Genomic DNA, 25090 nt, shown 5'->3' on the forward strand with positions numbered 1-25090 from the left:
TAGTAGATCTGTATGGTGTGGTAGTATGGTGTGGTACTAGTAGATCTGTATGGTGTGGTAGTATGGTGTGGTACTAGTAGATCTGTATGGTGTGGTAGTATGGTGTGGTAGTATGGTGTGGTAGTCGTAGATCTGTATGTGGTGGTAGTATGGTGTGATAGTATGGTGTGGTAGTAGTAGATCTGTATGGTGTGGTAGTATGGTGTGGTAGTAGTAGATATGTATGGTGTGGTAGTAGTAGATATGTATGGTGTGGTAGTATGGTGTGGTAGTAGTAGTTATGTATGGTGTGGTAGTATGGTGTGGTAGTATGGTGTGGTAGTAGTAGATATGTATGGTGTGGTAGTATGGTGTGGTAGTATGGTGTGGTAGTAGTAGATCTGTATGGTGTGGTAGTATGGTGTGGTAGTATGGTGTGGTAGTAGTAGATCTGTATGGTGTGGTAGTATGGTGTGGTAGTAGTAGATATGTATGGTGTGGTAGTATGGTGTGGTAGTAGTAGATGTATGGTGTGGTAGTATGGTGTGGTACTATGGTGTGGTAGTAATAGTAGATATGTATGGTGTGGTAGTATGGTGTGGTAGTATGGTGTGGTAGTATGGTGTGGTAGTAGTATATCTGTATGGTGTGGTAGTATGGTGTGGTAGTAGTAGATCTGTATGGTGTGGTAGTAGTAGATCTGTATGGTGTGGTAGTAGTAGATATGTATGGTGTGGTAGTATGGTGTGGTAGTAGTAGATCTGTATGGTGTGGTAGTATGGTGTGGTAGTAGTAGATATGTATGGTGTGGTAGTATGGTGTGGTAGTATGGTGTGGTAGTATGGTGTGGTAGTAGTAGATATGTATGGTGTGGTAGTATGGTGTGGTACTATGGTGTGGTAGTAGTAGATATGTATGGTGTGGTAGTATGGTGTGGTAGTATGGTGTGGTAGTAGTAGATCTGTATGGTGTGGTAGTATGGTGTGGTACTATGGTGTGGTAGTAGTAGATATGTATGGTGTGGTAGTATGGTGTGGTAGTATGGTGTGGTAGTATGGTGTGGTAGTAGTAGATCTGTATGGTGTGGTAGTATGGTGTGGTAGTCGTAGATCGGTATGGGGTGGTAGTATGGTGTGGTAGTATGGTGTGGTAGTAGTAGATCTGTATGGTGTGGTATTATGGTGTGGTAGTAGTAGATCTGTATGGTGTGGTAGTATGGTGTGGTAGTATGGTGTGGTAGTATGGTGTGGTAGTAGTAGATCTGTATGGTGTGGTAGTATGGTGTGGTACTAGTAGATCTGTATGGTGTGGTAGTATGGTGTGGTACTAGTAGATCTGTATGGTGTGGTAGTAGTAGATCTGTATGGTGTGGTAGTATGGTGTGGTAGTATGGTGTGGTAGTATAATATATGTATGGTGTGGTAGTATGGTGTGGTAGTATGGTGTGGTAGTAGTAGATCTGTATGGTGTGGTAGTATGCTGTGGTAGTAGTAGATCTGTATGGTGTGGTAGTATGGTGTGGTACTAGTAGATCTGTATGGTGTGGTAGTAGTAGATCTGTATGGTGTGGTAGTATGGTGTGGTAATAGTAGATCTGTATGGTGTGGTAGTATGGTGTGGTAGTAGTAGATCTGTATGGTGTGGTAGTATGGTGTGGTAGTATGGTGTGGTAGTAGTAGATCTGTATGGTGTGGTAGTATGGTGTGGTAGTAGATCTGTATGGTGTGGTAGTATGGTGTGGTAGTATGGTGTGGTAGTATGGTGTGGTAGTAGTAGATCTGTATGGTGTGGTAGTATGGTGTGGTAGTATGGTGTGGTAGTAGTATATATGTATGGTGTGGTAGTGTGGTGTGGTAGTATGGTGTGGTAGTCGTAGATCTGTATGTGGTGGTAGTATGGTGTGATAGTATGGTGTGGTAGTAGTAGATCTGTATGGTGTGGTAGTATGGTGTGGTAGTAGTAGATCTGTATGTGGTGGTAGTATGGTGTGATAGTATGGTGTGGTAGTAGTAGATCTGTATGGTGTGGTAGTAGTAGATCTGTATGGTGTGGTAGTATGGTGTGGTACTAGTAGATCTGTATGTGGTGGTAGTATGGTGTGATAGTATGGTGTGGTAGTAGTAGATCTGTATGGTGTGGTAGTATGGTGTGGTAGTAGTAGATCTGTATGGTGTGGTAGTAGTAGATATGTATGGTGTGGTAGTATGGTGTGGTAGTATGGTGTGGTAATATGGTGTGGTAGTGTGGTGTGGTAGTAGTAGATCTGTATGGTGTGGTAGTATGCTGTGGTAGTATGGTGTGGTAGTATGGTGTGGTAGTAGTAGATCTGTATGGTGTGGTAGTATGGTGTGGTAGTAGATCTGTATGGTGTGGTAGTATGGTGTGGTAGTATGGTGTGGTAGTAGTAGATCTGTATGGTGTGGTAGTATGGTGTGGTAGTAGTAGATCTGTATGGTGTGGTAGTATGGTGTGGTACTAGTAGATCTGTATGGTGTGGTAGTATGGTGTGGTAGTATGGTGTGGTAGTATGGTGTGGCATATGGTGTGGTAGTATGGTGTGGTACTAGTAGATCTGTATGGTGTGGTAGTATGGTGTGGTAGTAGTAGATCTGTATGGTGTGGTAGTATGGTGTGGTAGTATCTGTATGGTGTGGTAGTATGGTGTGGTAGTATGGTGTGGTAGTATGGTGTGGTAGTAGTAGATCTGTATGGTGTGGCAGTATGGTGTGGTAGTATGGTGTGGTAGTAGTATATATGTATGGTGTGGTAGTGTGTGTGGTAGTATGGTGTGGTAGTCGTAGATCTGTATGTGGTGGTAGTATGGTGTGATAGTATGGTGTGGTAGTAGTAGATCTGTATGGTGTGGTAGTATGGTGTGGTAGTAGTAGATCTGTATGGTGTGGTAGTATGGTGTGATAGTATGGTGTGGTAGTAGTAGATCTGTATGGTGTGGTAGTAGTAGATCTGTATGGTGTGGTAGTATGGTGTGGTACTAGTAGATCTGTATGTGGTGGTAGTATGGTGTGATAGTATGGTGTGGTAGTAGTAGATCTGTATGGTGTGGTAGTATGGTGTGGTAGTAGTAGATCTGTATGGTGTGGTTGTAGTAGATATGTATGGTGTGGTAGTATGGTGTGGTAGTATGGTGTGGTAATATGGTGTGGTAGTGTGGTGTGGTAGTAGTAGATCTGTATGGTGTGGTAGTATGCTGTGGTAGTATGGTGTGGTAGTATGGTGTGGTAGTAGTAGATCTGTATGGTGTGGTAGTATGGTGTGGTAGTAGATCTGTATGGTGTGGTAGTATGGTGTGGTAGTATGGTGTGGTAGTAGTAGATCTGTATGGTGTGGTAGTATGGTGTGGTAGTAGTAGATCTGTATGGTGTGGTAGTATGGTGTGGTACTAGTAGATCTGTATGGTGTGGTAGTATGGTGTGGTAGTATGGTGTGGTAGTATGGTGTGGCAGTATGGTGTGGTAGTATGGTGTGGTACTAGTAGATCTGTATGGTGTGGTAGTATGGTGTGGTACTAGTAGATCTGTATGGTGTGGTAGTATGGTGTGCTAGTAGTAGATCTGTATGGTGTGGCAGTATGGTGTGGTAGTATGGTGTGGTAGTAGTAGATCTGTATGGTGTGGTAGTATGGTGTGGTAGTAGTAGATCTGTATGGTGTGGTAGTATGGTGTGCTAATATGGTGTGGTAGTATGGTGTGTTAGTAGTAGATCTGTATGGGGTGGTAGTATGGTGTGGTAGTATAGTGTGGTAGTATGGTGTGGTTTTATGGTGTGGTAGTATGCTGTGGTAGTAGTAGATCTGTATGGTGTGGCAGTATGGTGTGGTAGTATTGTGTGGTAGTATGGTGTGGTAGTATGGTGTGGTAGTATGGTGTGGTAGTATGGTGTGGTAGTATGGTGTGGTAGTAGTAGATCTGTATGGTGTGGTAGTATGGTGTGGTAGTAGTAGATCTGTATGGTGTGGTAGTATGGTGTGGTAGTATGGTGTGGTACTAGTAGATCTGTATGGTGTGGCAGTATGGTGTGGTAGTATGGTGTGGTAGTATGGTGTGGTAGTATGGTGTGGTACTAGTAGATCTGTATGGTGTGGCAGTATGGTGTGGTAGTATGGTGTGGTAGTATGGTGTGGTAGTATGGTGTGGTAGTATGGCGTATCCACAAGGATGTTACATTACTGGAGGCTGAGGGCCAGCCAGGGGTCATGTGACTTCTCTCTGCCTCAGGGGCCTCGGCTTAGAGGTCGGAGTTTCTGAATGAGGACCAAGTGTGCATGCAGACACACAATGGTAGTAGCTGATTGTTGTGATCACATGATGGGGCAGCCCATGTCTAGACCACATGGACCAGCTTATGATTCCCCTGGGGATCTCACACAGTCAGATTTCCAGGCTCATTATACCTGCCAGCCCACAATTCTCTAACACTACTTAATTGGCAATATCTCACAGGCAGGCCTCTCTCTGTTAATTCTAGTCTAGGGCAGGCCTCTCTCTGTTAACTCTAGTCTAGGGCAGGCCTCTCGCTTAACTCTAGTCTAACGCAGGCCTCTCTCTGTTAATTCTAGTCTAGGGCAGGCCTCTCTTAACTCTGTTAACTCTAATTCTAGTCTAGGGCAGGCCTCTCTCTGTTAATTCTAGTCTAGGGCAGGCCTCTCTCTCTTAACTCTAGTCTAGGGCAGGACTCTCTCTCTGTAAACTCTAGTTAGGGCAGGCCTCTCTCTCTCAACTCTAGTCTAGGGGAGGCCTCTCTCTGTTAACTAGTCTAGGGCAGGCCTCTCTCTCACTCTTAACTCTAGTCTAGGGCAGGCCTCTCTCTATGTTAACTCTAGTCTAGGGCAGGCCTCTCTCTCTGTAAACTCCAGTCTAGGGCAGGCCTCTCTCTCTTAACTCTAGTCTAGGGCAGGCCTCTCTCTCTCTTAACTCTAGTCTAGGGCAGGCCTCTCTCTCTGTTAACTCTAGTCTAGGGCAGGCCTCTCTCTCTGTTAACTCTAGTCTAGGGCAGGCCTCTCTCTCTTAACTCTAGTCTAGGGCAGGCCTCTCTCTTTGTTAACTCTAGTCTAGGGGAGGCCTCTCTCTATGTTAACTCTAGTCTAGGGGAGGCCTCTCTCTTTGTTAACTCTAGCCTAGGGCTGGACTCTCTGTTAACTCTAGTCTAGGGCAGGCCTCTCTCTTAACTCTAGTCTAGGGCAGGCCTCTCTCTCTGTTAACTCTAGTCTAGGGCAGGCCTCTCTCTCTGTTAACTCTAGTCTAGGGCAGGCCTCTCTCTCTGTTAACTCTAGTCTAGGGCAGGCCTCTCTCTTTGTTAACTCTAGTCTAGGGGAGGCCTCTCTCTATGTTAACTCTAGTCTAGGGGAGGCCTCTCTCTTTGTTAACTCTAGCCTAGGGCTGGACTCTCTGTTAACTCTAGTCTAGGGCAGGCCTCTCTCTTAACTCTAGTCTAGGGCAGGCCTCTCTCTTAACTCTAGTCTAGGGCAGGCCTCTCTGTTAACTCTAGTCTAGGGCAGGCCTCGCTCTTAACTCTAATCTAGGGCAGGCCTCTCTCTCTGTAAACTCTAGCCTAGGGCTGGACTCTGTTAACTCTAGTCTCAGGCCTCTGTTAACTCTAGTCTAACGCAGGCCTCTCTCTGTTAACTCTAGTCTAGGGCAGGCCTCTGTTAACTCTAGTCTAGGCAGGCCTCCCTCTGTTAACTCTCATCTAGGGCAGTCTAGTGTTAACTCTCATCTAGGGAAAGCCTCTCTCTCTGTTAACTCTCATCTAATGCCTTTTGGCTCTAAACTGTATCCTTAACCTCATCTAGTTTGTTAACTCTAGTCTAACCTAGGCCTAATCTCATCTAGGGCAGGCCTCTCTCTCTGTTAACTCTAGTCTAACGCAGGCCTCTCTCTCTGTTAACTCTAGTCTAATCTGCAGGCCTCCCTTTGTCTTAACGCTAGTCTAATCTGATAACGCCAAAGAAGGAAAGGAAATACTGTTTTGACCTTTTGGCCTAAACTGTATCCTTAACCTTTTGAATCCCTAACCTATAGGCCTAATCTGTAGTGTCGTTTTGACCTATAGGTCTAATCTGTAGTGTCATTTTGACCTATAGGTCTAATCTGTAGTGTCGTTTTGACCTATAGGTCTAATCTGTAGCGTCGTTTTGACCTATAGGCCTAATCTGTAGTGTCGTTTTGACCTATAGGTCTAATCTGTAGTGTCGTTTTGACCTATAGGCCTAATCTGTAGTGTCGTTTTGACCTATAGGTCTAATCTGTAGTGTCGTTTTGACCTATAGGCCTAATCTGTAGTGTCGTTTTGACCTATAGGCCTAATCTGTAGTGTTGTTTTGACCTATAGGTCTAATCTGTAGTGTGGCCTTAACAAATCCCATTGATTTTTATTGGTCTGTGTCTCTCCTTCTCTGTCTAGACCCTGTGTGGGACTACTCTCCAGTCTCAACATGTATCTGGAAAATAAGAGCGACCTGGACCTGAAGTCCCCAGCAGCAGCCCCTGGCCTCCAGGGAAGGTCCAGTCTGAGGACAGCGGAGGCGGTGGCAGGGGGCTACGGCGAGGTGGCGGGGAACTTTGGAGGTCTGCGTCTGCTGGAGGAGTTCTCAGGAAGGATAGAGTCTCAGAAACTACAACAGGCCTCCGCCAGATCCCCGGGGATCTGTGTTATGCATGCTGAAGACAGGTGGGAACAACCTTAGCTGGAGTCTGTGTCCAAAATGGCTCATTTACATTTTACATGTACAGTTGAAGTCAGAAGTTTACATACACTTAGGTTGGAGTCATTAAAACTAGTTTGGAGTCATTAAAACTAGTTTACTACACTTAGGTTGGAGTCATTAAAACTAGTTTACATACACTCAGGTTGGAGTCATTAAAACTAGTTTACATACACTCAGGTTGTAGTCATTAAAACTAGTTTACATACACTTAGGTTGGAGTCATTAAAACTAGTTTACATACACTCAGGTTGGAGTCATTAAAACTAGTTTACATACACTTAGGTTGGAGTCATTAAAACTAGTTTACATACACTCAGGTTGGAGTCATTAAAACTAGTTTACATACACTCAGGTTGTAGTCATTAAAACTAGTTTACATACACTTAGGTTGGAGTCATTAAAACTAGTTTACATACACTCAGGTTGGAGTCATTAAAACTAGTTTACATACACTTAGGTTGGAGTCATTAAAACTTGTTTTTCAACTACTCCACAAATGTCTTGTTAACTAACTATAGTTTTGGCAAGCCGGTTAGGACATCTACTTTGTGTATGACACAAGTCATTCTTCCAACAATTGTTATCAAACAGGTTATTTCACTTATAATTCACTGTATCACAATTCCAGTGTGTCAGAAGTTTACATACACTAAGTTAACTGTTCCTTTAAACAGCCTGGAAAATTCCAGAAAATGATGTAATGGCTTTAGAATCTTCTGATAGGCTAATTGACATCATTTGAGTCAATTGGAGGTGGACCTGTGGATGTATTTCAAGGCCTACCTTCAAACTCAGTGCCTCTTTGCTTGACATCATGGGAAAATCAAAAGAAATCAACCAAGACCTCCCAAAAAATTGTAGACCTCCACAAGTCTGGTTCATTCTTGGGAGCGATTTACCAACGCCTGAAGGTACCACGTTCATCTGTACAAACAATAGTACGCAAGTATAAACATCATGGGACCACGCAGCCGTCATACCGCTCAGGAAGGAAACGCGTTCTGTCTCCTAGAGATGAACGTACTTTGGTGCGAAAAGTACAAATCAATCCCAGAACAACAGCAAAGGACCTTGTGAAGATGCTGGAGGAAATAGGTACAAAATTATCTATAACCACAGTAAAACGAGTCCTATATCGACATTCCCCTGAAAGGCCGCTCAGCAAGGAGGAAGCCACTGCTCCAAATGGACAATGATCCCAAGCCTACATCCAAGTTGTGGCAAAATGGCTTAAAGACAACAAAGTCAAGGTATTGGAGTGGCCATCACAAAGCCCTGACCTCAATCCTATAGAAAATTTGTGGGCAGAACTGAAAAAGTGTGTGCGAGCAAGGATGCCTACAAACCTGACTCAGTTACACCAGCTCTGTCAGGGGGAATGGGCCAAAATTCACCCAACCTATTGTGGGAAGCTTGTGGAAGGCTACCCGAAACGTTTGACTCAAGTTAAACAATTTAAAGGCAATGCTACCGAATACTAATTGAGTGTATATAAACTTCTGACCCACTGGGAATGTGATGAAAGAAATAAAAACTGAAATAAGTAATTCTCTCTACCATTATTCTAACATTTCACATTCTTAAAATAAAGTGGTGATCCTAACTGACCTAAGACAGGGAATTTTTACTATGATTAAATGTTAAGGAATTGTGAAAAACTGAGTTTAAATGTATTTGGCTAAGGTGTTTGTAAACTTCCGATTTCAACTGTATATTTTAGTCATTTATCAGCCACTCTTATCCTAGTCAGCTCCTGGACTCTCTCTACCTCTCACCATTACCAATAATGTAGGTTAGCCTGTCTTGGAGGTCTTATCCTAGTCGGCTCCTGGACTCTCTCTACCTCTCACCATTACCAATAATGTAGGTTAGCCTGTCTTGGAGGTCTTATCCTAGTCGGCTCCTGGACTCTCTCTACCTCTCACCATTACCAATAATGTAGGTTAGCCTGTCTTGGAGGTATTATCCTAGTCGGCTCCTGGACTCTCTCTACCTCTCACCATTACCAATAATGTAGGTTAGCCTGTCTTGGAGGTCTTATCCTAGTCGGCTCCTGGACTCTCTCTACCTCTCACCATTACCAATAATGTAGGTTAGCCTGTCTTGGAGGTCTTATTATCCTAGTCTGCTCCTGGACTCTCTCTACCTCTCACCATTACCAATAATGTAGGTTAGCCTGTCTTGGAGGTCTTATCCTAGTCGGCTCCTGGACTCTCTCTACCTCTCACCATTACCAATAATGTAGGTTAGCCTGTCTTGGATTTATCCTAATAATGTAGGTTAGCCTGTCTTGGAGGTCTTATCCTAGTCGGCTCCTGGACTCTCTCTACCTCTCACCATTACCAATAATGTAGGTTAGCCTGTCTTGGAGGTCTTATCCTAGTCGGCTCCTGGACTCTCTCTACCTCTCACCATTACCAATAATGTAGGTTAGCCTGTCTTGGAGGTCTTATCCTAGTCGGCTCCTGGACTCTCTCTACCTCTCACCATTACCAATAATGTAGGTTAGCCTGTCTTGGAGGTATTATCCTAGTCAGCTCCTGGACTCTCTCTACCTCTCACCATTACCAATAATGTAGGTTAGCCTGTCTTGGAGGTATTATCCTAGGTCCTTATCCTAATGTCCTGTCTTGCTTATCCTGGACTCTCTCTACCTCTCACCATTACCAATAATGTAGGTTAGCCTGTCTTGGAGGTCTTATCCTAGTCGGCTCCTGCCTATCTTGGAGGTATCCTCCTGACTCTCTCTACCTCTCACCATTACCAATAATGTAGGTTAGCCTGTCTTGGAGGTCTTATCCTAGTCGGGACTCTCTCTCACCATTACCAATAATGTAGGTTAGCCTGTCTTGGAGGTATTATCCTAGTCGGCTCCTGGACTCTCTCTACCTCTCACCATTACCAATAATGTAGGTTAGCCTGTCTTGGAGGTCTTATCCTAGTCGGCTCCTGGACTCTCTCTACCTCTCACCATTACCAATAATGTAGGTTAGCCTGTCTTGGAGGTATTATCCTAGTCTGCTCCTGGACTCTCTCTACCTCTCACCATTACCAATAATGTAGGTTAGCCTGTCTTGGAGGTCTTATCTTTGACCCTCTGTGACATTCTCATTCTTCACTATTCATTCAGGATTATCTTTAATCGTGATAGCATCCACATTCATGTAGAAGTTTTAAGAAACATGTTCTATTCTTATTTACAATAAAAGTGACTCCAAAATGATACAATTATTTAGTGTTAATTTCTATTGGTTACAAAATAAACAAGTTTGTAGAGTCACCAACTTTATGTAGTGCACCTATAGGCCTGCTGCTGTCCAATCAGATACTCTGTAAGTATACTGTATGTGGACACGCCTTTAAATTAGTGGACGATGACGACCACACCTGTTGCTGACAGGTGTATAAAATCGAGCACACACAGCCATGCAATCTCCATAGACAAACATTGGCAGTAGATTGGACCTTACATGGAAGCAACATCAGCACAAGAACTGTTCCTCTGGAGCTTCAGGAAATGGGTTTACATGACCGAGCAGGTGCACGGTCTGTGCGCAGTAGTATCATTTCGTTTTGAGATTTATTTGTCATATTTTTGTGGGAAAAAAAATACATTTAAAGGGGGCAGTACACCAACATTTAAAATATACTTAATTTCATTGACAAAAAGTGATCTGTTGATCCTGAGAGACAATTACTTAGTATTCTGTATTTACCCCACAGCCAGCATTAGCATCGCTGCTAGTGAAACAATAGGAGGGGTATTGGTCACATACATATATTTGGCAGATGTTATTGCTGGGGTAGTGAAATCCGTGTGTTCCTAGCTACAACAGTGCAGTAGTATCTAACAATTCACAAATCTAAAAGTAAAATAATGGAATTAAGAAATATATAAATATTAGGATGAAATGGTGCTCCATATAGTCATCCATCTGTGATCTGTCTGGCAGAGACTAGATCTGATCTGTCTGGCAGAGACTAGATCTGATCTGTCTGGCAGAGACTAGATCTGATCTGTCTGGCAGAGTCTAGATCTGATCTGTCTGGCAGAGACTAGATCTGATCTGTCTGGCAGAGACTAGATCTGATCTGTCTGGCAGAGACTAGATCTGATCTGTCTGGCAGAGACTAGATCTGATCTGTCTGGCAGAGACTAGATCTGATCTGTCTGGCAGAGACTAGATCTGATCTGTCTGGCAGAGACTAGATCTGATCTGTCTGGCAGAGACTAGATCTGTGATCTGTCTGGCAGAGACTAGATCTGTGATCTGTCTGGCAGAGACTAGATCTGATCTGTCTGGCAGAGTCTAGGTCTGTGATCTGTCTGGCAGAGTCTAGATCTGATCTGTCTGGCAGAAACTAGATCTGATCTGTCTGGCAGAGTCTAGATCTGTGATCTGTCTGGCAGAGACTAGATCTGTGATCTGTCTGGCAGAGACTAGATCTGTGATCTGTCTGGCAGAGACTAGATCTGTGATCTGTCTGGCAGAGACTAGATCTGTGATCTGTCTGGCAGAGAGTAGATCTGATCTGTCTGGCAGAGACTAGATCTGATCTGTCTGGCAGAGACTAGATCTGATCTGTCTGGCAGAGACTAGATCTGATCTGTCTGGCAGAGACTAGATCTGTGATCTGTCTGGCAGAGACAACCTCTGTGATCTGTCTGGCAGAGTCTAGATCTGTGATCTGTCTGGCAGAGACGAGATCTGTGATCTGTCTGGCAGAGACGAGATCTGTGATCTGTCTGGCAGAGACTAGATCTGTGATCTGTCTGGCAGAGACTAGATCTGTGATCTGTCTGGCAGAGACTAGATCTGTGATCTGTCTGGCAGAGACTAGATCTGTGATCTGTCTGGCAGAGAGTAGATCTGATCTGTCTGGCAGAGACTAGATCTGATCTGTCTGGCAGAGACTAGATCTGATCTGTCTGGCAGAGACTAGATCTGATCTGTCTGGCAGAGACTAGATCTGATCTGTCTGGCAGAGACTAGATCTGATCTGTCTGGCAGAGACTAGATCTGTGATCAGTCTGGCAGAGACTAGATCTGATCTGTCTGGCAGAGACTAGATCTGTGATCTGTCTGGCAGAGACTAGATCTGATCTGTCTGGCAGAGACTAGATCTGATCTGTCTGGCAGAGACTAGATCTGTGATCAGTCTGACAGAGACTAGATCTGATCTGTCTGGCAGAAACTAGATCTGATCTGTCTGGCAGAGACTAGATCTGATCTGTCTGGCAGAGACTAGATCTGTGATCTGTCTGGCAGAGACTAGATCTGTGATCTGTCTGGCAGAGACTAGATCTGTGATCTGTCTGGCAGAGACTAGATCTGTGATCTGTCTGGCAGAGAGTAGATCTGTGATCTGTCTGGCAGAGAGTAGATCTGATCTGTCTGGCAGAGACTAGATCTGATCTGTCTGGCAGAGACTAGATCTGTGATCTGTCTGGCAGAGACTAGATCTGTGATCTGTCTGGCAGAGACAACCTCTGTGATCTGTCTGGCAGAGTCTAGATCTGTGATCTGTCTGGCAGAGACGAGATCTGTGATCTGTCTGGCAGAGACGAGATCTGTGATCTGTCTGGCAGAGACTAGATCTGTGATCTGTCTGGCAGAGACTAGATCTGTGATCTGTCTGGCAGAGACTAGATCTGTGATCTGTCTGGCAGAGAGTAGATCTGATCTGTCTGGCAGAGACTAGATCTGATCTGTCTGGCAGAGACTAGATCTGATCTGTCTGGCAGAGACTAGATCTGATCAGTCTGGCAGAGACTAGATCTGATCTGTCTGGCAGAGACTAGATCTGTGATCAGTCTGGCAGAGACTAGATCTGATCTGTCTGGCAGAGACTAGATCTGATCTGTCTGGCAGAGACTAGATCTGATCTGTCTGGCAGAGACTAGATCTGATCTGTCTGGCAGAGACTAGATCTGTGATCTGTCTGGCAGAGACTAGATCTGTGATCTGTCTGGCAGAGACTAGATCTGTGATCTGTCTGGCAGAGACTAGATCTGATCTGTCTGGCAGAGACTAGATCTGATCCGTCTGGCAGAGACTAGATCTGATCGGTCTGGCAGAGACTAGATCTGATCGGTCTGGCAGAGACTAGATCTGATCTGTCTGGCAGAGACTAGATCTGTGATCTGTCTGGCAGAGACTAGATCTGATCTGTCTGGCAGAGTCTAGATCTGATCTGCCTGGCAGAGTCTAGATCTGATCTGTCTGGCAGAGACTAGATCTGATCTGTCTGGCAGAGACTAGATCTGTGATCTGTCTGGCAGAGACTAGATCTGTGATCTGTCTGGCAGAGACTAGATCTGTGATCTGTCTGGCAGAGACTAGATCTGTGATCTGTCTGGCAGAGACTAGATCTGTGATCTGTCTGGCAGAGACTAGATCTGTGAACTGTCTGGCAGAGACGACCTCTGTGATCTGTCTGGCAGAGACGACCTCTGTGATCTGTCTGGCAGAGACGACCTCTGTCAGTAGGCTCCCCTCCCCCACTGGACATAGGAGAACAGAGGGATTGTGAACTGGCCAGGTGAGAGAGAGCAGCCAGCTCACCTCTGTCCACAAAGGACAGGACACCTGATAGACAGGACAGGACACCTGATAGAGAGGACAGGACACCTGATAGACAGCACAGGACACCTGATAGACAGGACAAGACACATGATAGACAGGACACCTGATAGACAGCACAGGACACCTGAGACAGGACAGGACACCTGATAGATAGGACAGGACACCTGATAGAAAGGACAGGACACCTGATAGACAGGACAGGACCCCTGATAGACAGGACAGGACACCTGATAGACAGCACAGGACACCTGATAGACAGGACAGGACACATGATAGACAGGACACCTGATAGACAGCACAGGACACCTGATAGACAGCACAGGACACCTGATAGACAGGACAGGACACATGATAGACAGGACACCTGATAGACAGGACAGGACACCTGATAGACAGGACAGGACACCTGACAGACAGCACAGGACACCTGATAGACAGCACAGGACACATGATAGACAGGACACCTGATAGACAGGACAGGACACCTGATAGACAGGACAGGACACCTGATAGACAACACAGGACACCTGATAGACAGGACAGGACACCTGATAGACAGGACAGGACACCTGATAGACAGCGCAGGACACCTGATAGACAGGACACCTGATAGACAGCGCAGGACACCTCATAGAGAGGACAGGACACCTCATAGACAGGACACCTGATAGACAGCACAGGACACCTGATAAACAGCACAGGACACCTGATAAACAGGACAGGACACCTGATAGACAGCACAGGACACCTGATAGACAGGACAGGACATCTGATAGTACCCCTCCACCCTGTTATGGATCCCTCATACAGGTCCCCCTCCACCCTGTTATAGATCCCTGATACAGGTCCCCCTCCACCCTGTTATAGATCCCTGATACAGGTCCCCCTCCACCCTGTTATGATACAGGTCCCCTCCACCCTGTTATAGGATCCCTGATACAGGTCCCCTCCACCCTGTTATGGATCCCTGATACAGGTCCCCCTCCACCCTGTTATAGATCCCTGATACAGGTCCCCCTTCACCCTGTTATAGATCCCTGATACAGGTCCCCCTCCACCCTGTTATAGATCCCTGATACCCCTCCAGGTCCCCCCCCTTCACCCTGTTATAGATCCCTGATACAGGTCCCCTCCACCCTGTTATAGATCCCTGATACAGGTCCCCCTCCACCCTGTTATAGATCCCTGATACAGGTCCCCCTCCACCCTGTTATAGATCCCTACATACAGGTCCCCCTCCACCCTGTTATAGGATCCCTGATACAGGTCCCCCTCCACCCTGTTATGGATCCCTGATACAGGTCCCCCTCCACCCTGTTATAGATCCCTGATACAGGTCCCCCTCCACCCTGTTATAGATCCCTGATACAGGTCCCCCTCCACCCTGTTATAGATCCCTGATACAGGTCCCCCTCCACCCTGTTATAGATCCCTGATACAGGTCCCCCACCCTGTTACCCTGTTATATAGATCCCTGATACAGGTCCCCCTCCACCCTGTTATAGATCCCTGATACAGGTCCCCCTCCACCCTGTTATAGATCCCTGATACAGGTCCCCCTCCACCCTGTTATAGATCCCTGATACAGGTCCCCCTCCACCCTGTTATAGATCCCTGATACAGGTCCCCCTCCACCCTGTTATAGATCCCTGATACAGGTCCCCCTCCACCCTGTTATAGATCCCTGATACAGGTCCCCCTCCACCCTGTTATAGATCCCTGATACAGGTCCCCTCCACCCTGTTATAGATCCCTGATACAGGTCCCCCTCCACCCTGTTATAGATCCCTGATACAGGTCCCCCTCCACCCTGTTATAGATCCCTGATACAGGTCCCCTCCACCCTGTTATAGATCCCTGATACAGGTCCCCCTCCACCCTGTTATAGATCCCTGATACAGGTCCCCCTCCACCCTGTTATAGATCCCTGATACAGGTCCCCCTCCACCCTGTTATAGATCCCTGATACAGGTCCCCCTCCACCCTGTTATAGATCCCTGATACAGGTCCCCCTCCACCCTGTTATAGATCCCTGATACAGGTCCCCCTCCACCCTGTTATAGATCCCTGATACAGGTCCCCCTCCACCCTGTTATAGATCCCTGATACAGGTCCCCCTCCACCCTGTTATAGATCCCTGATACAGGTCCCCCTCCACCCTGTTATAGATCCCTGATACAGGTCCCCCTCCACCCTGTTATAGATCCCTGATACAGGTCCCCCCCACCCTGTTATAGATCCCTGATACAGGTCCCCCTCCACCCTGTTATAGATCCCTGATACAGGTCCCCCTCCACCCTGTTATAGATCCCTGATACAGGTCCCCCTCCACCCTGTTATAGATCCCTGATACAGGTCCCCCTCCACCCTGTTATAGATCCCTGATACAGGTCCCCCTCCACCCTGTTATAGATCCCTGATACAGGTCCCCCTCCACCCTGTTATAGATCCCTGATACAGGTCCCCCACCCTGTTATAGATCCCTGACCCTCCACCCTGTTATAGATCCCTGATACAGGTCCCCCTCCACCCTGTTATAGATCCCTGATACAGGTCCCCCTCACCCTGTTATAGATCCCTGATACAGGTCCCCTCCACCCTGTAGGGTTATAGATCCCTGATACAGGTCCCCTCCACCCTGTTATAGATCCCTGATACAGGTCCCCCTCACCCTGTTATAGATCCCTGATACAGGTCCCCTCCACCCTGTAGGGTTATAGATCCCTGATACAGGTCCCCTCCACCCTGTTATAGATCCTGATACAGGTCCCCTCCACCCTGTAGGGTTATAGATCCCTGATACAGGTCCCCCTCCACCCTGTTATAGATCCCTGATACAGGTCCCCCTTCACCCTGTTATGGATCCCTGATGCAGGTCCCCCTCCACCCTGTTATGGATCCCTGATGCAGGTCCCCTTCACCCTGTTATGGATCCCTGATACAGGTCCCCTCCCCCCCTGTGGGGTTATAGATCCCTGATACAGGTCCCCCTCCCCTGTTAGGGATCCCTGATACAGGTCCCCCTTCACCCTGTTATGGATCCCTGATACAGGTCCCCCTCCACCCTGTGGGGTTATGGATCCCTAATACAGGTCCCCTCCACCCTGTTATGGATCCCTAATACAGGTCCCCCTCCACCCTGTTATGGATCCCTGATACAGGTCCCCTTCACCCTGTTATGGATCCCTAATACAGGTCCCCCTCCACCCTGTTATGGATCCCTAATACAGGTCCCCTCCACCCTGTTATGGATCACTAATACAGGTCCCCCTCCACCCTGTTATAGATCCCTGATACAGGTCCCCTCCACCCTGTGGGGTTATGGATCCCTAATACAGGTCCCCCTCCACCCTGTTATGGATCCCTAATACAGGTCCCCCTCCACCCTGTTATGGATCCCTGATACAGGTCCCCCTCCACCCTGTTATGGATCCCTGATACAGGTCCCCCTCCACCCTGTTATAGATCCCTGATACAGGTCCCCCTCCACCCTGTTATAGATCCCTGATACAGGTCCCCCTTCACCCTGTTATAGATCCCTGATACAGGTCCCCCTTCACCCTGTTATAGATCCCTGATACAGGTCCCCCTTCACCCTGTTATAGATCCCTGATACAGGTCCCCCTCCACCCTGTTATAGATCCCTGATACAGGTCCCCTCCACCCTGTTATAGATCCCTGATACAGGTCCCCCTCCACCCTGTTATAGATCCCTGATACAGGTCCCCCTCCACCCTGTTATAGATCCCTGATACAGGTCCCCTTCACCCTGTTATAGATCCCTGATACAGGTCCCCTCCACCCTGTTATGGATCCCTGATACAGGTCCCCCTCCACCCTGTAGGGTTATAGATCCCTGATACAGGTCCCCTCCACCCTGTTATAGATCCCTGATACAGGTCCCCCTTCACCCTGTTATAGATCCCTGATACAGGTCCCCCTCCACCCTGTAGGGTTATAGATCCCTGATACAGGTCCCCCTCCACCCTGTTATAGATCCCTGATACAGGTCCCCCTCCACCCTGTAGGGTTATAGATCCCTGATACAGGTCCCCCTCCACCCTGTTATAGATCCCTGATACAGGTCCCCCTTCACCCTGTTATAGATCCCTGATACAGGTCCCCTCCACCCTGTTATAGATCCCTGATACAGGTCCCCCTCCACCCTGTTATAGATCCCTGATACAGGTCCCCCTCCACCCTGTTATAGATCCCTGATACAGGTCCCCCTCCACCCTGTTATAGATCCCTGATACAGGTCCCCCTTCACCCTGTTATAGATCCCTGATACAGGTCCCCCTTCACCCTGTTATAGATCCCTGATACAGGTCCCCTCCACCCTGTTATAGATCCCTGATACAGGTCCCCCTCCACCCTGTTATAGATCCCTGATACAGGTCCCCCTTCACCCTGTTATAGATCCCTGATACAGGTCCCCCTTCACCCTGTTATAGATCCCTGATACAGGTCCCCTCCACCCTGTTATAGATCCCTGATACAGGTCCCCTTCACCCTGTTATAGATCCCTGATACAGGTCCCCTCCACCCTGTTATAGATCCCTGATACAGGTCCCCCTCCACCCTGTTATAGATCCCTGATACAGGTCCCCTCCACCCTGTTATAGATCCCTGATACAGGTCCCCCTCCACCCTGTTATAGATCCCTGATACAGGTCCCCCTCCACCCTGTTATAGATCCCTAATACAGGTCCCCCTCCACCCTGTTATGGATCCCTGATACAGGTCCCCCTCCACCCTGTTATAGATCCCTGATACAGGTCCCCCTCCACCCTGTTATAGATCCCTGATACAGGTCCCCCTCCACCCTGTTATAGATCCCTGATACAGGTCCCCCCCACCCTGTTATAGATCCCTGATACAGGTCCCCCTCCACCCTGTTATAGATCCCTGATACAGGTCCCCCTCCACCCTGTTATAGATCCCTGATACAGGTCCCCCTCCACCCTGTTATAGATCCCTGATACAGGTCCCCCTTCACCCTGTTATAGATCCCTGATACAGGTCCCCTCCACCCTGTAGGGTTATAGATCCCTGATACAGGTCCCCTCCACCCTGTTATAGATCCCTGATACAGGTCCCCTCCACCCTGTAGGGTTATAGATCCCTGATACAGGTCCCCCTCCACCCTGTTATAGATCCCTGATACAGGTCCCCCTTCACCCTGTTATAGATCCCTGATACAGGTCCCCTCCACCCTGTAGGGTTATAGATCCCTGATACAGGTCCCCCTCCACCCTGTTATAGATCCCTGATACAGGTCCCCCTCCACCCTGTAGGGTTATAGATCCCTGATACAGGTCCCCTCCACCCTGTTATAGATCCCTGATACAGGTCCCCTTCACCCTGTTATAGATCCCTGATACAGGTCCCCCTCCACCCTGTTATAGATCCCTGATACAGGTCCCCCTCCACCCTGTTATAGATCCCTGATACAGGTCCCCCTCCACCCTGTTATAGATCCCTGATACAGGTCCCCTCCACCCTGTTATAGATCCCTGATACAGGTCCCCCTTCACCCTGTTATAGATCCCTGATACAGGTCCCCTTCACCCTGTTATAGATCCCTGATACAGGTCCCCCTCCACCCTGTTATAGATCCCTGATACAGGTCCCCCTCACCCTGTTATAGATCCCTGATACAGGTCCCCCTTCACCCTGTTATAGATCCCTGATACAGGTCCCCCTCCACCCTGTTATAGATCCCTGATACAGGTCCCCTTCACCCTGTTATAGATCCCTGATACAGGTCCCCCTCCACCCTGTTATAGATCCCTGATACAGGTCCCCCTCCACCCTGTTATAGATCCCTGATACAGGTCCCCCTCCACCCTGTTATAGATCCCTGATACAGGTCCCCCTCCACCCTGTTATAGATCCCTGATACAGGTCCCCCTCCACCCTGTTATAGATCCCTAATACAGGTCCCCTCCACCCTGTTATGGATCCCTGATACAGGTCCCCCTCCACCCTGTTATAGATCCCTGATACAGGTCCCCTCCCACCCTGTTATAGATCCCTAATACAGGTCCCCCTCCACCCTGTTATGGATCCCTGATACAGGTCCCCTCCACCCTGTTATAGATCCCTGATACAGGTCCCCCTCCACCCTGTTATAGATCCCTGATACAGGTCCCCCTCCACCCTGTTATAGATCCCTGATACAGGTCCCCCTTCACCCTGTTATAGATCCCTGATACAGGTCCCCCTCCACCCTGTTATGGATCCCTGATACAGGTCCCCCTCCACCCTGTTATAGATCCCTGATACAGGTCCCCCTCCACCCTGTTATGGATCCCTGATACAGGTCCCCCTCCACCCTGTTATAGATCCCTGATACAGGTCCCCCTCCACCCTGTTATAGATCCCTGATACAGGTCCCCCTTCACCCTGTTATAGATCCCTGATACAGGTCCCCCTTCACCCTGTTATAGATCCCTGATACAGGTCCCCCTTCACCCTGTTATAGATCCCTGATACAGGTCCCCCTCCACCCTGTTATAGATCCCTGATACAGGTCCCCCTCCACCCTGTTATAGATCCCTGATACAGGTCCCCTCCACCCTGTTATGGATCCCTAATACAGGTCCCCCTCCACCCTGTTATAGATCCCTGATACAGGTCCCCTCCACCCTGTAGGGTTATAGATCCCTGATACAGGTCCCCCTCCACCCTGTTATAGATCCCTGATACAGGTCCCCCTCCACCCTGTAGGGTTATAGATCCCTGATACAGGTCCCCCTCCACCCTGTTATAGATCCCTGATACAGGTCCCCTTCACCCTGTTATGGATCCCTGATGCAGGTCCCCCTCCACCCTGTTATGGATCCCTGATGCAGGTCCCCCTTCACCCTGTTATGGATCCCTGATACAGGTCCCCCTCCCCCCTGTGGGGTTATAGATCCCTGATACAGGTCCCCCTCCCCCTGTTAGGGATCCCTGATACAGGTCCCCTTCACCCTGTTATGGATCCCTGATACAGGTCCCCTCCACCCTGTGGGGTTATGGATCCCTAATACAGGTCCCCCTCCACCCTGTTATGGATCCCTAATACAGGTCCCCTCCACCCTGTTATGGATCCCTGATACAGGTCCCCCTTCACCCTGTTATGGATCCCTAATACAGGTCCCCCTCCACCCTGTTATGGATCCCTAATACAGGTCCCCCTCCACCCTGTTATGGATCACTAATACAGGTCCCCTCCACCCTGTTATAGATCCCTGATACAGGTCCCCCTCCACCCTGTGGGGTTATGGATCCCTAATACAGGTCCCCCTCCACCCTGTTATGGATCCCTAATACAGGTCCCCCTCCACCCTGTTATGGATCCCTGATACAGGTCCCCTCCACCCTGTTATGGATCCCTGATACAGGTCCCCCTCCACCCTGTTATAGATCCCTGATACAGGTCCCCCTCCACCCTGTTATAGATCCCTGATACAGGTCCCCTTCACCCTGTTATAGATCCCTGATACAGGTCCCCCTTCACCCTGTTATAGATCCCTGATACAGGTCCCCCTTCACCCTGTTATAGATCCCTGATACAGGTCCCCCTCCACCCTGTTATAGATCCCTGATACAGGTCCCCCTCCACCCTGTTATAGATCCCTGATACAGGTCCCCTCCACCCTGTTATAGATCCCTGATACAGGTCCCCCTCCACCCTGTTATAGATCCCTGATACAGGTCCCCCTTCACCCTGTTATAGATCCCTGATACAGGTCCCCCTCCACCCTGTTATGGATCCCTGATACAGGTCCCCCTCCACCCTGTTATAGATCCCTGATACAGGTCCCCCTCCACCCTGTTATGGATCCCTGATGCAGGTCCCCCTTCACCCTGTTATGGATCCCTGATACAGGTCCCCTCCCCCTGTGGGGTTATAGATCCCTGATACAGGTCCCCCTCCCCCTGTTAGGGATCCCTGATACAGGTCCCCTTCACCCTGTTATAGATCCCTGATACAGGTCCCCCTCCACCCTGTTATAGATCCCTGATACAGGTCCCCCTCCACCCTGTTATAGATCCCTGATACAGGTCCCCTCCACCCTGTTATAGATCCCTGATACAGGTCCCCCTCCACCCTGTTATAGATCCCTGATACAGGTCCCCTTCACCCTGTTATAGATCCCTGATACAGGTCCCCCTCACCCTGTTATAGATCCCTGATACAGGTCCCCCTCCACCCTGTTATAGATCCCTGATACAGGTCCCCCTCCACCCTGTTATAGATCCCTGATACAGGTCCCCCTTCACCCTGTTATAGATCCCTGATACAGGTCCCCTTCACCCTGTTATAGATCCCTGATACAGGTCCCCCTCCACCCTGTTATAGATCCCTGATACAGGTCCCCTTCACCCTGTTATAGATCCCTGATACAGGTCCCCCTCCACCCTGTTATAGATCCCTGATACAGGTCCCCCTCCACCCTGTTATAGATCCCTGATACAGGTCCCCCTCCACCCTGTTATAGATCCCTGATACAGGTCCCCCTCCACCCTGTTATAGATCCCTGATACAGGTCCCCCTCCACCCTGTTATAGATCCCTAATACAGGTCCCCTCCACCCTGTTATGGATCCCTGATACAGGTCCCCCTCCACCCTGTTATAGATCCCTGATACAGGTCCCCCTCCACCCTGTTATAGATCCCTGATACAGGTCCCCCTCCACCCTGTTATAGATCCCTGATACAGGTCCCCCTCCACCCTGTTATAGATCCCTGATACAGGTCCCCTCCACCCTGTTATAGATCCCTGATACAGGTCCCCCTCCACCCTGTTATAGATCCCTGATACAGGTCCCCCTCCACCCTGTTATAGATCCCTGATACAGGTCCCCCTCCACCCTGTTATAGATCCCTGATACAGGTCCCCCTCCACCCTGTTATAGATCCCTGATACAGGTCCCCCTCCACCCTGTTATAGATCCCTGATACAGGTCCCCCTCCACCCTGTTATAGATCCCTGATACAGGTCCCCCTCCACCCTGTTATAGATCCCTGATACAGGTCCCCCTCCACCCTGTTATAGATCCCTGATACAGGTCCCCCTCCACCCTGTTATGGATCCCTAATACAGGTCCCCCTCCACCCTGTTATAGATCCCTGATACAGGTCCCCCTCCACCCTGTTATAGATCCCTGATACAGGTCCCCCTCCACCCTGTTATAGATCCCTGATACAGGTCCCCCTCCACCCTGTTATAGATCCCTGATACAGGTCCCCCTTCACCCTGTTATAGATCCCTGATACAGGTCCCCCTCCACCCTGTTATAGATCCCTGATACAGGTCCCCCTCCACCCTGTTATAGATCCCTGATACAGGTCCCCCTCCACCCTGTTATAGATCCCTGATACAGGTCCCCCTCCACCCTGTTATAGATCCCTGATACAGGTCCCCCTCCACCCTGTTATAGATCCCTGATACAGGTCCCCCTCCACCCTGTTATAGATCCCTGATACAGGTCCCCCTCCACCCTGTTATAGATCCCTGATACAGGTCCCCCTCCACCCTGTTATAGATCCCTGATGGTCCCTCCCCCTTATAGATCCCTGATACAGGTCCCCCTCCCCCTGTTATAGATCCCTGATACAGGTCCCCCTCCACCCTGTTATAGATCCCTGATACAGGTCCCCCTCCACCCTGTTATAGATCCCTGATACAGGTCCCCCTCCACCCTGTTATAGATCCCTGATACAGGTCCCCCTCCACCCTGTTATAGATCCCTGATACAGGTCCCCCTCCACCCTGTTATAGATCCCTGATACAGGTCCCCCTCCACCCTGTTATAGATCCCTGATACAGGTCCCCCTCCACCCTGTTATAGATCCCTGATACAGGTCCCCCTCCACCCTGTTATAGATCCCTGATACAGGTCCCCCTCCACCCTGTTATAGATCCCTGATACAGGTCCCCCTCCACCCTGTTATAGATCCCTGATACAGGTCCCCCTCCACCCTGTTATAGATCCCTGATACAGGTCCCCCTCCCTGATACAGGTCCCCCTCCACCCTGTTATAGATCCCTCCACCCTGTTATAGATCCCTGATACAGGTCCCCCTCCACCCTGTTATAGATCCCTGATACAGGTCCCCCTCCACCCTGTTTATAGATCCCTGATACAGGTCCCCCTCCACCCTGTTATAGATCCCTGATACAGGTCCCCCTCCACCCTGTTATAGATCCCTGATACAGGTCCCCCTCCACCCTGTTATAGATCCCTGATACAGGTCCCCCTCCACCCTGTTATAGATCCCTGATACAGGTCCCCCTCCACCCTGTTATAGATCCCTGATACAGGTCCCCCTCCACCCTGTTATAGATCCCTGATACAGGTCCCCCTCCACCCTGTTATAGATCCCTGATACAGGTCCCCCTCCACCCTGTTATAGATCCCTGATACAGGTCCCCCTCCACCCTGTTATAGATCCCTGATACAGGTCCCCCTCCACCCTGTTATAGATCCCTGATACAGGTCCCCCTCCACCCTGTTATAGATCCCTGATACAGGTCCCCCTCCACCCTGTTATAGATCCCTGATACAGGTCCCCCTCCACCCTGTTATAGATCCCTGATACAGGTCCTGTTATAGATCCCTGATACAGGTCCCCCTCCACCCTGTTATAGATCCCTGATACAGGTCCCCCTCCACCCTGTTATAGATCCCTGATACAGGTCCCCCTCCACCCTGTTATAGATCCCTGATACAGGTCCCCTCCACCCTGTTATAGATCCCTGATACAGGTCCCCCTCCACCCTGTTATAGATCCCTGATACAGGTCCCCCTCCACCCTGTTATAGATCCCTGATACAGGTCCCCCTCCACCCTGTTATAGATCCCTGATACAGGTCCCCCTCCACCCTGTTATAGATCCCTGATACAGGTCCCCTCCACCCTGTTATAGATCCCTGATACAGGTCCCCCTCCACCCTGTTATAGATCCCTGATACAGGTCCCCCTCCACCCTGTTATAGATCCCTGATACAGGTCCCCCTCCACCCTGTTATAGATCCCTGATACAGGTCCCCTCCACCCTGTTATAGATCCCTGATACAGGTCCCCCTCCACCCTGTTATAGATCCCTGATACAGGTCCCCCTCCACCCTGTTATAGATCCCTGATACAGGTCCCCCTCCACCCTGTTATAGATCCCTGATACAGGTCCCCCTCCACCCTGTTATAGATCCCTGATACAGGTCCCCCTCCACCCTGTTATAGATCCCTGATACAGGTCCCCCTCCACCCTGTTATAGATCCCTGATACAGGTCCCCTCCACCCTGTTATAGATCCCTGATACAGGTCCCCCTCCACCCTGTTATAGATCCCTGATACAGGTCCCCTCCACCCTGTTATAGATCCCTGATACAGGTCAGGTCCCCCCCCACCCTGTTATAGATCCCTGATACAGGTCCCCCTCCACCCTGTTATAGATCCCTGATACAGGTCCCCTCCACCCTGTTATAGATCCCTGATACAGGTCCCCCTCCACCCTGTTATAGATCCCTGATACAGGTCCCCCTCCACCCTGTTATAGATCCCTGATACAGGTCCCCCTCCACCCTGTTATAGATCCCTGATACAGGTCCCCCTCCACCCTGTTATAGATCCCTGATACAGGTCCCCTCCACCCTGTTATAGATCCCTGATACAGGTCCCCTCCACCCTGTTATAGATCCCTGATACAGGTCCCCCTCCACCCTGTTATAGATCCCTGATACAGGTCCCCCTCCACCCTGTTATAGATCCCTGATACAGGTCCCCCTCCACCCTGTTATAGAT

General features: G+C 49.0%; 1 protein-coding gene across 1 annotated transcript in view; it reads left to right on the plus strand.

Moving 5' to 3' along the window:
• The window catches only part of oca2 (oculocutaneous albinism II), a 204710-nt gene that overhangs the window by 6091 nt on the left and 173529 nt on the right, over positions 1–25090 (plus strand). The window contains exon 2 of the mRNA XM_046299807.1: positions 6400–6666. Within this exon, the coding sequence (XP_046155763.1) occupies positions 6431–6666 (236 nt within the window). The 5' untranslated portion in view covers positions 6400–6430. The remainder of the gene's footprint in view (positions 1–6399; positions 6667–25090) is intronic.

The sequence above is a fragment of the Oncorhynchus gorbuscha genome, linkage group LG15, assembly GCF_021184085.1.
Source record: "Oncorhynchus gorbuscha isolate QuinsamMale2020 ecotype Even-year linkage group LG15, OgorEven_v1.0, whole genome shotgun sequence".
NCBI lineage: Eukaryota > Metazoa > Chordata > Actinopteri > Salmoniformes > Salmonidae > Oncorhynchus > Oncorhynchus gorbuscha.